The 16,321-nt window shown below is 37.6% G+C and overlaps 1 protein-coding gene across 1 annotated transcript in view; it reads right to left on the bottom strand.

The window, feature by feature from the left end:
• Positions 1-16,321, bottom strand: part of ADCY1 (adenylate cyclase 1) — a 135,113-nt gene that overhangs the window by 62,788 nt on the left and 56,004 nt on the right. The window contains exon 4 of the mRNA XM_026033697.1: positions 5,027-5,138. Within this exon, the coding sequence (XP_025889482.1) occupies positions 5,027-5,138 (112 nt within the window). The remainder of the gene's footprint in view (positions 1-5,026; positions 5,139-16,321) is intronic.

The following is a 16,321-nucleotide window of genomic DNA, read 5'->3' as shown; positions in this document are numbered from 1 at the left end:
AACAGTCATTCCCTTCAGCTTTGGAGAATTACTGAAATATGCTGCTACCATGAGAAGAACGGGCAAGATTCTGCCTATAAAAGAAGCAGTTTCCATAGACATTACCAGAGACTTCAAGGAGATAAAAAGGCCTTTTTGAGAAGACCAAGGATGATACACTATGATACGCCACAGTACAAGAGGCATAGTCCTCCCTGGCCAAGCAGACATCCTAACAACTGCTGATGGAGGCTGCACGGCACAATGGGGCTGTGCAGAGGATTCCTCCTTATGAAGGTCAACAATCACCTCTTCTAACATCATAAAGCTAAAATAAGGCACTTGGGCTAATCAGCGAAATTGCCTTGAAACTCCCTTGGATGGCACAGGTTGAACTTTAGAAATATTCTCTGCTGACTACAGTTGTCTAAACAATTGGTTTCAGCACAAATGCCCACGCAGCAGGTAGGTACAGTCAATTAGAAGAACCCAAAATGGCCCTCTATAAAGCTGTAAGTATCTAATTTCCAGAATATGAGCTCAAGAAGAACTTGGTTAAATTCTGTGACAAGAATGCAAACCAAGACCAAAACTATGACACACCACTGACATATCAAGCAAAGCATCTTTCAACATAAAAAATACTATAAAGAAATTAGGGGTGGTACCTGTCCACAAATAAGGGTTTCTTTACACAGATATGGGGATTCTTTACATACTGATATAAGGGCAAACAGCGCAGGCAAACAGAGTGTGGCACATCAGCCAGAGCGTGGCGTGGCAGTCAGCATGGCAGTTTGTGCAGGTAGGGTGCAGGGAGTCTCCTCCCGGCTCAGGAAGAGAGCTCCCTCCACTATCTCTTCTGTCAGTGAGAAATCAGGCAAAGCCATGGTGTCTACTCAACAGAGAGCTTCCACCAGGAAGACTATGGTGATGCAGACTAAACCGTAACAGAAACATGTGGCAGTCCACGTCTCTAGCTATGAGGAGTCTCTAAGCCTCTCCATGTTGTCAGGGAGTAGTGAAAACAACACCTGCCTTAGGTGTGAGCAGGTGGAAGACCCACCTAGCCTGGTGGTGGAGGAGGTGGAAAGGTTGAGGAGCATTAGAGAATGTGAGAAAGAAAGAGACTGGTGCAGTAACATTCTGCAGTCTTCTCAGGAATTGCACCCAGCTCCCATTCAATCTGAAGATCCACTTCCGCTCATGTAGGAGGTTCTCTGCAGAGAGGCAGTGAGGTCTGCACCTTAAGGCAACTCCCTGTAAGGAGAAAAGGAGTACCCAGAAGAAGCAGCAAGTGATCATCGTGGGTGACTCCTTGCTGCATGGAGGCACCAGTCTGTAGACCTGACCCTTTATCCAGAGATGTCTATTGCCTTCCAGGGGCTTGAATAAAGGATGTTGCAGAGAGGCTGCCATGGCTTGTCCAGAGATCTGACTATTATCCCCTGGATGGCATAGGTTCTGTAGAAGAAGCTTCTTAAAATGATTGCTTCTAGGAACAGCGGCTTCTATAGTGCAGCTAAAGACTGACTGTTCTTAACGCAATCCAAAAAAAAAAAAAAAAAAAAAAACAAAAACATAGAAGTTGAGTAAAATGCAAGCTAAGAATGTAACCCTTTATCTAAGACCTCATGGCAATGTTATTAAGTTCAATATCCTTGTGGGAGAACAGGTACACAAGCCACTGCAGCAACACAGAAATTCCAAATGGAAACATCCTTAAATGCAAAGAAGGTAATCAGGAAAAGATCCTGAATTAAAATGGAAAGAAATAAAAATAGATTTAGTCTACAAATATTGACAGAGCCTGAAGGCATATTTAACTGCAAATGGAAAAGGACAACAGGAAGTTAAGCATGTCAGCTTGGCTAGCTGACGAGATACCCAAAATGACGTGAACAAGATCTTTAATTCAGAATATTGAAATCCTACTCAAGTAGTGTCCCTGTAAAACAGGGTAAAAGTATTTCTTCTTAGCAGCCCTTCACAAAGGAAATTCTTAGAAATCCAAGTTACAGTAAGACAGGCACTGAAAGAGAAATAACAAAATCTGTAAACACAAATAAAGTTTCCATGTAGGTCAGATGCGGGAAGTATGTGAAGAAATCTACTAGGGAAAAGAACGATTAAAAAAGATCAAAACTTGTGTGAAATGCATGCTTGTTTCTTTTCATTCAGCCTTTTCATTCATTTATTTTCATTCACACAAGATCATCTGGAAATGCTTCCTCTTTTCTTTTAACATGACATCATAGTCAATATATTTGGGGTATTTCTGAGCATCCAGTAATAATAGAGTTGTGACCATGACAATACCTGACCATAGCAATTCTAAACAATGCTATTTGGACAACAGTAGCCTAGATGCATAAGCATCAACAGATGATGCACTGAAATATGTAGTTCATTAAAGTAACAAATCACCCAGCCTAGATGTCATATGTCCAAGAGTTCCTCAGGAATGTAAAAAGAATGAGATACAAATGATTATATTTCTCATTAAAAATTGTCACTGTTACAAGTAAACTGAAGAATGACAAGTTTGAATCTATTACATCCTCAGTGGTGTTTTAGTGCAAAGTGGAGAGCTTTAATACTTTGTGAATTCTAGATGATTCTTAAATCAAAAAGTTCAAAATGGGTTCAACAGAGTTCAAAGGCTTAATGATTTACAGGATAAAATAGCTTGTACAAGATGAGAGCCTGAAGAACATACTTTTTTTTCTAGAGATGAGTCAAAATGGAGGGATATGCTAAAATATAGAAAATAATTTCCAGTATGGAGTAAGTAGATCAGGAATTCTCTTCACTCTCTATAAACAAGTAATTTTTTCAAAGAAGTTGCAAGACATTTTAAAACCTAAACTTTGCCTTTAGGAAGGTTCCTTGTCACAAACTGTAACTATAACTAACACTATTATGATTTTTTAAAGTAGTAGTAACACTTGCATTTAAAAACAGCAAAGCTAACTACCTTACAAAAAAAATCAGATAAAAAGCATATAGGAAAAAAAGAAAAATCTAAATGCTTTAAAGCAGAAGCCAGCTTCTAAGTTTCTAAAGGACAAACTTCTCTAAGATTAAATTTTCCCAGCTATGAGGGACACTTCTATGTTCTGCGTTCTGGTCAAATTCAGAGCTACGTTGTCAAAAAGAAGAGATTAACTATCTTGGTCCTGAATTGCAAGATCAGACAATTTAAAAAAAAAAAAAAAAAGAAAAAGAAAAGGAGGTGGAGGGCAGTCGCACAAACCATGCAGAGCCAAAACTCTGTGTAAAAATTGATTGCTAAAGGATTTTAATTCTTCTGCATCAACAGAGAGGAAAAATGCTTCTAAAACAATATCTTCTAATGTGTCAATGCCAAAAAATGTCAAGACTGTCTTCATGAGATTCCCAACAAATATAAACTGCATTTCACTTCCTTGCTTCTGTTACTGTACAACACTATTTCTAAACAAATCCATTCCATAATTTGAACTTAATTCTTATCAGGAATTTGAACTTTGAACTAATTCTTCTCAGGAATTACAGAACAGTGCACTTGTTTTCTAGCTGCAGGAGACACAGCAACTCAACTCCCAGCAGAAGGCAACAAGGAGAAGCTCATATGTTCTGCCCTTGATCACATCCTGATGAACACACAGTATGAACTAGAATGCCATGAAAACAGCCATTCTTTCCCCCTTTGCTGAAAGAAGCAGGAGATTTATTTGCAGTTTTGGAAAGAAAATGTATGCAGATATGCAGACTGAACAGAAACCTAAGGCTTTTCTTTTTTTATTTAAGCTCCTTCACCGTCTCTGATTCTCTGATCTACTTGTTCCCAACAAAGAATCAATCAACTCAGTGGCAAGAGCTGGCATTTGCCTGGTGGCACCCCAGTATCATGTGCTTAGTAGATTCTGGGCCAGGACTCATAATGTGCTATACATAAGCATGCCTGGCATTCCAGTCATGAATGGTTTATGACCAAATTTCTTACAAATCCATTTGAAAATGCCTCCATTGCCTATCCACCTGGCACCTCCATTAGCCTTTTGTTTTTCTAAGGCAAAAGGGAGCCATAGATGCAAAGCAACCACAGGATTCAGAGGTCTGGTGTGAAAGACTGCATTGAGAAGAAGAAAGATTGGATGGAGGAAATATGGATGTGTTTACATCAGGCACCTGAAGAAATACTTTATGTTTTCGAGGCCACTGTGCAGAGACAGGAGATAGCTGTGTAGCAGAGGGGTAAAGGGGATACTTTCTCACAATGAAGGTTATGAGGATAAGGCTGGCAAACAAGACAGATCTGATTAAGTTCCCATTTGTCCTAATAAGGCTGTCCAAGGGAAAACACATAGTCATTATATTGTTAAATGTAATTTGGAATAAGATGTGTGAATTTATTAAGGTACATCCACTCCTTTCGTGTCAAATGCCTGTCCTGTGCATGTGTACGGTGGGTATTTCTACAGTACCATTAGACTGAAAGGAGTCATAGAGAAGGAACATTTCTCCCATTTTCTTTTTCCTTGGGAAATCTGGCATAGTGTAAATGAAATGACCAAAATGTAAGTAACAGGAATATGGAACCCATTTTAGTTACAGCCTCTTCTCTGAAAAGCTATGATCATTTACGTTACATGGAACTCTCTCTGTGAAGAGCTAACTTGAATGTCTACATTTTTATCATCATGGAAAGTAGTTTTATGTTGTTGTACCTCCCATATTCATACTTTCCATTATCCTATTTTTTTTCCTGCAGGACAGAAATATAAATATTGAAATAATCTCTTCATTTTGTGTAAACAAAGCCAATGAAGAACACTGACAAGCCTCCAAGGTGGAGGAAGAAAAGTATATTTAAAAATAGGAACCCTAGCTTCTTTCCTAAACATTTAAAATGCGTTGTTTTCTCTTCAGAATATTTATCAAAAATAGAAGCTTTAGAAATTCATGATACATAGAGCTAAATCAATCTATTACAGATTTCTAACATATGCATCATACGCAAAAGGAAACTTGAACTGAAGTGAAAAAAAAATGCTGTACTTACTGTGGCTAATTCATCAAACTTGCCAAAGAGTTCATTCAGCAGCTTTACCAGTTCTTGGGCAGTGCACTGTGATGCCAGACTAGTGAACCCCACGATGTCTGCGAACAAAATGCTATAAAAAGAAGGAAGAAAACACAGAGAGATCTGTTCAGAAGACACTTTCGCATTCTCATTGTCCTCTTTTGTAGCCCAAATGCAATCCACAGCTCAACTTCAAATAATTCCTGAAATGCTACCAGTAAAGTGCTACCTGAAATAAAATAAATAAATAAATAAATAAATAAGCAAAGATTAAAAGCAGAGAACTGAACACGAGTTTAGTGTTGACAGCAGTTGGTCTGCCATGAAGGCTGCCTAAGGTTCTGCTCTCTGCCCCTAGAATCATCTAAAACATATATAAAGTAAAACATCTTATTCAAGAGTTTACCCTCTGTGTATTTCAGGAACATAGAACATTTCTCTTTACAGAAAAATATTAACTGAAATATTGAAAAGATAGATCTCCATTAAGTAATAAGACATATCCAAAGGTGATTCAGATATTATGAGGCTTAATGACAAACAATTGCAAAATAATTGGAAGAACTAAGTATTGGACCCTAATCAAGAAAGCATGCTCAGCTATTTCCTTGCCACCCACAGTATGAGCTTGCAGTGTCCTGGGGAATTGCTCAGGTGGGTCTAAGACAAAGGGCTTATGCTAGCCTGGTTGCACTGCCAGACTGACAAACTTAGCTTGAGGTTTATGCAAGATATGAGTTAATAACTTGCATATGGTAGCTCTGTGATGTGGCTATACTGCTCCAAGTCAGGAATTAGCATGCACAGTGCTAGGTCAGGCTTCTTCCACCATGCTGCATGGTTCAGGTAAGTGCCCAGGTTTGATCAGCATTCAGCAAGTTTTAATGTACAACAGTTTATTTTAATAATACAACTCTATCCATTTGTGATAATATAGGAAGATACTTGAAAGAAATTCTATAGCCATAGAAAACATAAAAATCCCTGTGTTGACCCTGTAACTCAAGAGTGTATGAAGCTATGATCCCTTTAATCACTTAGATACCTTCATCCATTGGCACAGGCCCACTGCCAGCTGCAGGAACCTAAATACATTTATCTCCAACACCCAGACTACAAACATCAAATCAGTTTATTTAGGCAAATGCTAACAAAGAGCAACAAATGCCACATGGCCTGGGTATACTGGGCATAATGTAAAACACAGCTTGAGAACTATAATTTAAGTTAAACACTACACACTCCCCTTTAATCAGCCTTCACTCTGTAGATAAAATAACTAGTGCTAGAAAAGCAGGACTAACAAGTTTACTATTTCCTAGCCACCATCAGCCAGTCTGAGCTCTTACATAAAGCCACAAAAATCCATTCCATTTATCCCAAAATCTTTCTCCATAAGAGCAGGTCAGCTAACATATTCCAGCACAAAACTAAAACCTTCAAAGTTTAATGGCTTTAATCTACAAGCAAAGCATACATTCCAACATATTAAACCTCAGGGTACACCCTTCACTCTTTTCTTCCTTGAGCGTGCTTAATGAAAACTCTGATTAAAACTGCCCCACTTCTCTAGAAAATTAGTTACTTCATTCTTACACTAACCCAGCATCAAAGAAAGGAGACTTCTAAAAATAAGATATTCAACATTTACTCAACTGTACTATTTTGTGCCTCTGCTGTCATAAATGTGAACCACTCTGGTGGTAATGCGGGAAGTAAAAGGTATTAACAGAGTACAATAAAAGCAGTAATACCAATAAAGTGCTCTGCATATTTGTCTGTGAGAATCTCATCATTCAATTAATTCTGGATTAATTTGCTTGTTGTTTGGAAGCTCTAGACTGGTCTTTCTGAAAATTCATCAATGTCATATCATCCTGGTAAATTCCTTAAAGATTTTCATATATATTCTAATGCACACCAAGGTCATCTAAGCCATTTGCTTTATGATGTATAAAGCCATAAAGAAAAAGGCACAAGAAAAAAAAAATCTTTGCAAACCAGCATATCATGTAGTGTCCAAATTTTTCAGATTTTAATTAGATATTACTAGCGTGGGAAAGAGTAATTAACCAATATTTCCATTGAACCAGTAATTTCCCCTTGGGGGGGAAAAAAAAAAAGCACTACATTATAGTTTTTTAGATCTTGAACATAGTAATACTATTATCTGTTTACCAAGGTGTTTACAAATGAACCATTCTAGTGCCATCACGACATCAAGCACTTAAAGAGACTATGCACTCATGTGTTAACAACTAACACAAAATGTATTCATGTAACACTTGTATTTATTGGCATTTTTATTGATCCTTAGCCATTAGTTTTTAATTCAGAATACTGGTAATTATGTGCCAAATTGAAGTCCAAAACAAAGACACAATAAAACAATACAAACTGAAGATGTAACATAAAATTTCAGGGTAAATAAGTAATTACAGCATGCTGAGACAAGACCAGAGTTATTCTTGCGGGCAATGTAATACTATACTATACTACACTATACAGTGTAAAACTATTGGAAAAGGTTAGGAAGGCTGTCCTCTGTTACACTTCTCTAGCATGAGCTTTTTTTTTTTAATATCTGAAGTAGATTTTATATATATATAAAATATTATATTTATATTTTATATATATATAAGACATTATAAAACAATGGAAATATCTGAAGTTCTGGACAAGGCACAGTGCAAGGAAAGGGTAATGTTATGAGTATAAGCCCTGCCTTTTTTAAGAGGAAATTCTGCTCACTTCTGCCTCCAGAAAATGTTAAAATCTTAGCAGTTGCTGTATTTCTTTTGACGCTAGCTGAGATACATGAGAGCAAAAGCATGGTCTTGGCAGAGAAGGCAGAAAGCCACCAGTGGATGAGCAGGGCCTTCTCAGACCCAAAGCGTGTCTGCATGCGAGCCTGCCTGCATGCCCACTCTATCATCACACAGAGAGCAGGCAGTGCTGAGGGCTGCGAGTCCATCTGATGCACACTGAGCTCTAATTCCCTAAAAATAGAATTGAAACTCATTAGTCAGTCTGTTTTATTTTAGCCAGCATGCTGATTGATATTATCTTCTGTACTCTTTCACCTGTCTGCGCCCATCTGTTATCTCTTCCTTTAGCACTTGGATCACAAGTATTTGGGGCCAGCAACTACACTTGCTTTTTATTTGTACAATGCCTTATAAAGGGAGGAAGAAAAAAGTGAACTTTGATCTGTGACAAGTGTTTTTGATTCTAGTGGTAAAACATTCACCTGATGCAATACAGTCTTTATTTTTTTTTTTTTCTGTTTTCCCTGCTCGGGCTTTTGGAACATAAAGGTACAGAAAATCTTTGTGAGAAGGTAGTAAAATGAACTATTTGGAGTGAGAACAGATTGTAATGCTTGGTATGGAATGCATAAGGTTACTAAAGAGAGGTGATAAGATATACAATACCATAGCTTCATTGATAACCCAATCTTGAACTCTTTCCAAGGACAATCAATATTTGAAAAGTCCAAGTCCCTATCTATTTGTCAAAAGAACACAATTCAATATTTAAATTCCTTTTCCTCTAATTTGGATATATTATTACACAAAAACAACATGTTTTAAAACTAGGCCAGGTCTACACTGGTATACTTAGGAAAGTTAATATAAATTAACCCTAATATTGACATTAACATTTATCTCTCACAAAAATTGATTTACATTGATGTAGATATGGTCATTCAAGAGCAAAGTAGCCTTGGTTCACTTAATTTCTGATCATCATCAAGATCTGCATCCTCAAGAAGGATGAGTGAGTTAGGGCTAGAGTGAGTTAGGGCTACCTTGTTTAGGCATGGAAGAATCCATTTAATTCCACGGTATAAAAAGGGGCATTTCACTCCAACTGTCAAGTATTTGTCCTTTTAAAGAAAAAGATTGTTGATGTACACAGAAAAAAAAAAAACAATGACAAGTTATGTGATAGCAATTGGTCCTCTAAATGTCTTCTCGGGGATATGACTCTCCCTTCTTTAATTCCACAGAACCTTTAACCATGCCTTGGGGGACACTCTCATTAAAAATCAATGAGAAAAATCTCAATTAAATTGTGACTACTAAAGAAGGAAAAGAAAATGAGAAGAAAGTGAAAACAATGAACAAAGGTTGTTTCTGTTTGCTCAACAATGAGACTTGCATGCAATTCAAGAGCACCTCTCCTTGACGAGCAGTGTACGATATGACGGTTAGCCAGGCTAAGTAGTTACTAGGGGACTGACTCATGTGGCCTCATTACCCAGGGATTCCACAATGCTCTCATTGCTTGGTCCCACAACTGAACTAAGGGAACTCTGAAGAGCTACTGTTCTCTCTTGCTTGGGGACTATACCAAAATCACTGCATTCCTTAGGCTCTCTGGGATATGCAGTACTTGTCCTGTAGGTTCTGTTCACAAAAAGATTTTAGTGAGTTGATAGGGTCAATAAATTTGGCTAGCTTGTTAAAATCATACATTACTCTGCCTTTTAGACAGATATGTTCTCAGTGACATACACTGCAACAGCATCTCAATAGTTTAATCCTAGGGAGGGAAAAATAATCAGTTATTGAGCAGTGCTTTGTCAAACTTTTGCTCATCTAATTTTCATCCCTGAGCAAAGTGCTTGTGCTGTAGAAGCACCACTATCCTGTGCAGCAGGTTTGCCTGCTCCTATTGCTGCTTGCTTCCTTGCAGAAAATCAGAGGAACAGACCCACTATCACCAGTCATACTTTCGATACTGGTTGTCTATTTTCAAATAATAACCATGGTTACCCATGCAATGCCTTAAAACTCCCATGACTCGTTCCAGTAACACCTTCTGTCCACAAATAACAGCAGTGTGTGAGTACAGATACTCTTGGGTTATTATTGCTGTTGTTCTTGCAGCATTCATAGCAGGGCTAAAGCCTAGTTTTTACACTAAATTTGTGAGGCTCTTTGTGGGAAAATTGCTTGAGAAAAGCGAAATTAGAGAAGAACGGAGGCCTAACATAAGTTATCGCATTACAGAGGCTTGCTTGTGATGAGAGACAGTTACCACTTCCAGGATGGTTTTTACACACAGAATCTACTCCTCCACAATTCCCTTGGCAACAAACTCTGCCCTCTCAGCACATACTAATAAGAGTAAAGGAAGAGTGGGGCAGAACAGAAACACCATGGTCAAACTTTGTCAGCTTCCCTGTGGAGGTGGTAATCTGAAGGTGCTGTGCAGGTGATGAGTGGAGTAGGGTAAAGACACTGTGGCCAAACTCAGTTGTCCTCCCTGAAGAGGTCGCATCATGCAGCTGATAAGTCTGATAAGCCTCACAGTACAATAAGATGTCTGATGCTGGGCCAACAATGGTGGCCCAACAACAAATAGATCAGTCCATTCCAAAGGACTGTGCTCAAACTTACCAATGCACAACCCCATCCCAAAAGTTACCCACCTCCAAGGAATCACCACTCCATTCAGTGGAGCATGCTCTCTAGATTTTCAATTGACTCCAGAGTCTTTTTAAACCACTCAGTAACAAAAGTAAGTATGACTAGAGTCACTCAAGCTCCACCTAAATGTAAAAGAAAACTGATAAGGAAAATAGTAGGAGGAAGGAAGAAGGAAGACTCCATCATAACTTCCGGATCAGTCAAAAGGCTGAACCTCTTTCCTCTCCTTGGGTCAGGATACTCCTCAAAGTTGAAAGACTTCTTCCATCTTCTTGGGTGAGTGATTAAATGTGCATTTGTACAGTAGGCACTAGCTAACCCCACACTGTAGTACAGAATTTCCTGTACGGACATCCAAAACCTGCTTTGTAAATGTTCCACTTGAATAAATCATCCTGTTTGTGAACTCGATTTGTTGTTTTGAAGGCCTTTAGAGCTATAGTCAACAAACTGTTCATGAATCCAATACTGGCAGAGTCAGGCCTATAGTTGATCATACTACTTGTGAACCTGATTCATTGCTTTGAAAGTGATCAGACGTACAGTCAACAGAATGTTTGTGAATCTGGTACTGCCAGAATTGGGCCTATCGTTACCACAGTATTTGGTATCCCTATTAAGAGATGAGTCCAGCCGCTCCCAGTCCCTCTAACCTTTGAGTATCAACCAGAATGCAATGGGACTCATCTCTTGCCAAATTTGCCCATCCTTCAAACCACAACACTCTTTTCTGAAACTTCGTGCCAGTTTTATTTGGCAAAACCATCCTAAAATAACGTCTTATTATTTTAAGCACATTTTTTTTAGTGTATCGATTTCTAGACACTAGTGTAAATACTCCTCAGTGAAAACACTGCTTTTTAAAAGCAAATTTGCAGTAGTTGCCTTTCTACATTTGACAGGAAGTATAGCTTATTTCTGACAGAAAGCTATTGAGCTTTTTGATTAACAGTATTTTATACTTAAATGGCTTTCACTGCCAATATCACTAAATGATCTTATAATGAATTATTCTAAAGCATCTTGAAACATTCATAATGATCTCAAGCAGTTACTTCTTGCAAATAAATTTCAAGCCTGTGTCATTTCAAAACACTTAGAAGTTTGCTATAAAACACTTCCTAGAAGAGGGCCTCTTTCTTTCTCACTGATCCTGCAGTACCTCCCCCTTCTTAATGAATCTCTAGTTTTAATAACTAGGGATTAATCTAGGCTTCTGAACACATAACTTTTTCAATAAAGGCTTAAAAAAACAGTGCCTCCAATTAAAACATATAGCAACTTCTTTTACAATGACCGATGAGTAGCTCCTGCTACCTCTACTACCTCTGATATTAGCACCAATTTAGCACAACCCAGTAAGCCACATACAATATTACAATTAAGTAGAGAAGGTAAATAAAAGTTACCTGTAGATTTGACATGCAGCCTCTCCCTTCAACACCAACTCCAACAGCTATTATTTTCCATCTCTTTCTGATACAATTCTGATACTGTTTTGAATACAATCAGGAAAGCATCCCAATAGGGAACTCAAGGGGGGAAAAAAAGCATTATCAATAGTTATTCCTGCATCTCTAACTCAGAAAAGGATTTGAGTTGGTTCAGCAGAGGCACACAAGTTTTACAGCATTAGCTAAAATTCCTTGAACCTCTGGAGAATTTCTGCACCAGCAAGCCCTGAGTCACCCCCCCAGGACCTCCTACATTTCTCCCACTTCCCTCCCACTTGCAATCTCTGTAGTCATGAACAAGCAGCATCTGTCCTGGTGACTCAGAAGCCCTCCTGCAGCCCTGCCGAAAACCACTCCACTGACTAAAACCAAACGTGGAAACCTTGATGCTTAGTTTTGGAGACTTGAACTATGGTGCACATCAGTTGAGTAGCTCTTTTCTGAAGCACTTGATGGAGTGTTCTGGACAAGAAATCCTGTCATATTTCTCAGGAGAGCTTGGAGTGTGTAGGTGGTAACTGTTCAATTTCAGCAGTAGTCATTTGTGTGTTTTACTCACCAGAATAGTCCTGCTGGACTATATGGAGCAAGTTTTATAAACAGATGGTTAGCAAAATAGGAGAGCATTGTACCCCACTTCTTATTTCTGCTTAGATCGTTTATTTAATAATAGTGCAACTTATAAGAAGAGTGATATCTTAATGGGACATGCTGTTTCAAAAAGGTAGGAGTAGTACTTCAAAAAGGTAGGTAAAACTACTTCCTCAAAGATCTACCATTAGGGAAAATCATTTTTAATTTTATAATTTTATCTATAGCTTACTACACTGATGAAGCAAAAAGCATTCTTAAATTTCTTTTTTTTAAGGAACTTTGTTTTAGGAAAGTGAATATTGAAGAACATTAGATCACTGTGAAACCATGAGCTTAACGGCCTTATAAGCTTAAAAAGACAAAAAGCCTGAAAGAAAACAAAATAAAACAAAACAAAAACAAATCAAACAAAAAAGGGCCTGCTCTCATGCTGATAAGCTTTATGATTAAAGGCTTTTTTTAAAAAAATGGAATGGGTAAGCTAAATTTAAAAATGTTTTTCACAGTAATGTAAAAAATTATAGACTCTATTCTGGCCTCAGGCTAGGTCCCAATAAATGTAAGTGGCCACAAGTAGTCATTTTTATTGGTCACTTTGCTTTGCCTGAAATGAGCATCTCTTGTTACATGGCAGTCTATTCCTCACTTGTAAAAATTAGGTTAATTCAAATTCTTGCAATGGAGGCTCAAGAAATTGGCATTAATTCAGTATTTAATTTCCTTCTATGTCTTGTCTGCAATTTGATTTACAGAGTACTGTGTGAGAAGTTGTCTGTTTAAATACCAGATCATCCCTATCCTTGTCTGTGAATAAGTTCAAACAGTTATCTGAATGGCATCTGATGGAGTGAGAAAAATGTACTTCAAAACAGAAAAACAATGAAATATGTTGACAGCTCCATACAGAGCATATGTTTGAAGCTGAAACATAACTCTAAATTATTTAGTCCAGTTCCAGCTTCATGGAGAGAGTCTAATTAAGAACTTGTGTATTTTTATGGTAGCCACTGATATATATGTATATTTAAAAATGTATGTATGCATATAGAGGTATATAATCTGTTCTCAGCCCTATTAGTCAGACAAGGGATAAGAAAACGAAATACAAATACTTCAATTACCCTGACCTTAAGAAAGAACTTTCTCTGCTATATTACAATCCATGGAAAACAACTGAGCACATTCCAGAGCATCATGGAAGAGACGTGTTGGGGATTCTCCACATGAAAATTGTCGTATGGTCCTCAGGCTTCATTTTTAGCTTGGCTGGGATTGGCACCAGTAAAGATAATGTCTGTGCTGTTCTGAAATGGCTCCTGAACTGCACACAGACTATATCTTTCTTATGCAGCACAGAAATTACCTTCATCCATAAATATTTTTCTTTCCTGATGCTTGAATCCTACTTCCTTGCTTGGTTCATTCTATAACAATTTTGGATGCATACATGCTGGTCTTGTTTTGCATATTGCATTTGCCTTATGCCGCTTGTTTCTACTAAACACATACAAACTTATTTTCCTGCTCCTTGGCAATCCCTTCAAAAACTTCACAAGGCAGCGCACAAAAAAAGCCTCTCCTATGCCTCTGAATGACACAAAAATCACATCTTGGAGGTTCATCAGATTAAGAAAATTCTATTAGACTTCTTTTTTGGAGATGATCCATATTTTTGTGTTTAGTCATTATCCTTTACGCATATCAGTCTACACAGTAGATAATTAAACTTACCTGAGAAAGGCAAGTTTCTTGTTTCTTCCTGCACATGCACAAATACACTCACAGGGTTGGCATGAGTAGCAAGCTTTTCCCATACCTTTACTCATTTGCTACCAAATGTAAGATAAATTTGGGCCTACTTATCTTTCTCTTTTGACATGAAACTGATGGTGAACACAGAGCTTCCATGCTCTCAAATTTTACAGTAATAGATTAAGACAAAATGGGGTGGGGTAGGAAGGCATTTCTTTATATATATTAATTCTCTCTTCAAATACTTCAAAAATCACGATCAAATCACCTCTAAGGTTCTTATTCAATGACTTAGGCCAAATTCCATGATAAATCAAATAAATTTGTAAAAATTCTCATATAAAAAGCAATTTATTTTATTTTTCATCTGCTAGATACAATCATTCTGGGAAAAGACTTTTACCCCACAGTCTACTGCACTTAACAGGGACCATACTTTTGTGTTGACACTGTATTTCTGTGAACTAAATTCGCATACGAACCATTCAGAAGTATTAAGTGATCAATGATAGGTCATAGTCACTGGTCAAATCAGCCTCAAATGCAAATATAAAACAAATTTTAAGCAGTTCCCCACTCCACCCAGAATTCTTCAACTGATATTCAAGCAGTTTACTGTTTTGTACTGGATAAAGAAAACTAAAGCCCTGGGAAGTAAGCGGGAGGTCTGAGGTTATTTCTACTTAAAGAGTTATATGTGAGCAATAGAAATGCCTTTCTTTGGTGGAGATGTGGAAGAACTTGCCACAGTGTGGCACAACTCTGAGCATAGGCTCCTGGTTCCTTGCTGAACACTTGCTCCCTTCAAGTGCCAGCAGCCATTTACAGACAGAGACTGTTTGATAGCTGGTAAAGTATTTACCAAATAATAGTTAACCCAGAGCTGTTGCTATAGTTCTGAAATATAATGAGAGGATACAACATGTCCTGTCAAAGCCTGCCATGGAGTGAGGTTATTAATAACTTTACCTCCATGGCCTAGCATGACACTACAAGCTTCCTTGAAGACCCATGCCTGGTTCTTTTCAAAGAAAGAAAATACGCTTGAGCAAGAAAAAGAGCAGTGCTTTTTTTTTTTTCCCCTAAGTATTTGGAAAAGATCAAATACTCAATACAGTAAGGCCAAGGCAGCTGCAAGAGAATAGGGAGACTTTTGGCAATTATGGGTGATCAAGAAAGTACTCCATTGCTATGTGGTCCAATTTGTCAAGCAACTGAGAAAGCAAGGGAAGGACTGTTGTGAATAATGAACACTCTAGTAGATTTCTGGAGAATTCATTATAAACTGCATTTATCAATTTAATAAAAGCAAAGTTAATAAAGTTTCCCTAAGCAAGCTAAATTATTTAAATAAAAAGTACATCTGAAAAAGGACAGAAAATTCTTTATTGTCTAATGTGCATCCTCATAACCTCATTTAAAAGTAGTGGGCAGGAGATCTCACTAAGCTAATTTCAAGACTTGCACGTAAAATGTGTAATGCCTTATACTCTGTATGTTGGGGCACGCTATACCAGCACAGTTATTTTTTAGGCATTGTTGAAATACTTTCCAAGGCCTTGCATTCACTTGCATCCCTTTTATTCTTCTGGTAATGCTTCTGGAAATCTTTCCTTTTCACAGCTCCATGAAATATATGCAATTTAACTCTCTTCTTCCATGGAAATATGGGAAGTCTGTCTTCTGATAACATATCCCAGAGGCATTAGTGCATATTTTATTATTTCTTGCTGTATACAGGGTCTCTTGCCATAGTCCTGCAGCAAAAATATATTTTCCAAGTCCTTGTTTCCTTTCCTATAGCTATTTTTCTATTTTTCCACTTAATGCATCCGCTTGTGTTTTTCTGGTAGAAGATAAAGTAAAAAGATGCATGAATGTGAACATGTGAAAGTTAAAGGGTGAAGATTTTCCTTCTTTTGAAGTGGATATTTAGAAGCCTGAAATATGACTTTTTCTTGCTGATGTTTTTTTTTCCCTTGTCCTTGTCCTTTTCTTGTCCTTTTCTTTTCCTTGTTCTTTTTTTTTTTTTTTTT

Source organism: Nothoprocta perdicaria, unplaced genomic scaffold, assembly GCF_003342845.1.
Source record: "Nothoprocta perdicaria isolate Ctin4 unplaced genomic scaffold, notPer1 scaffold_131, whole genome shotgun sequence".
Lineage (NCBI taxonomy): Eukaryota > Metazoa > Chordata > Aves > Tinamiformes > Tinamidae > Nothoprocta > Nothoprocta perdicaria.
This window is presented reverse-complemented; position numbering and strand designations above follow the sequence as displayed.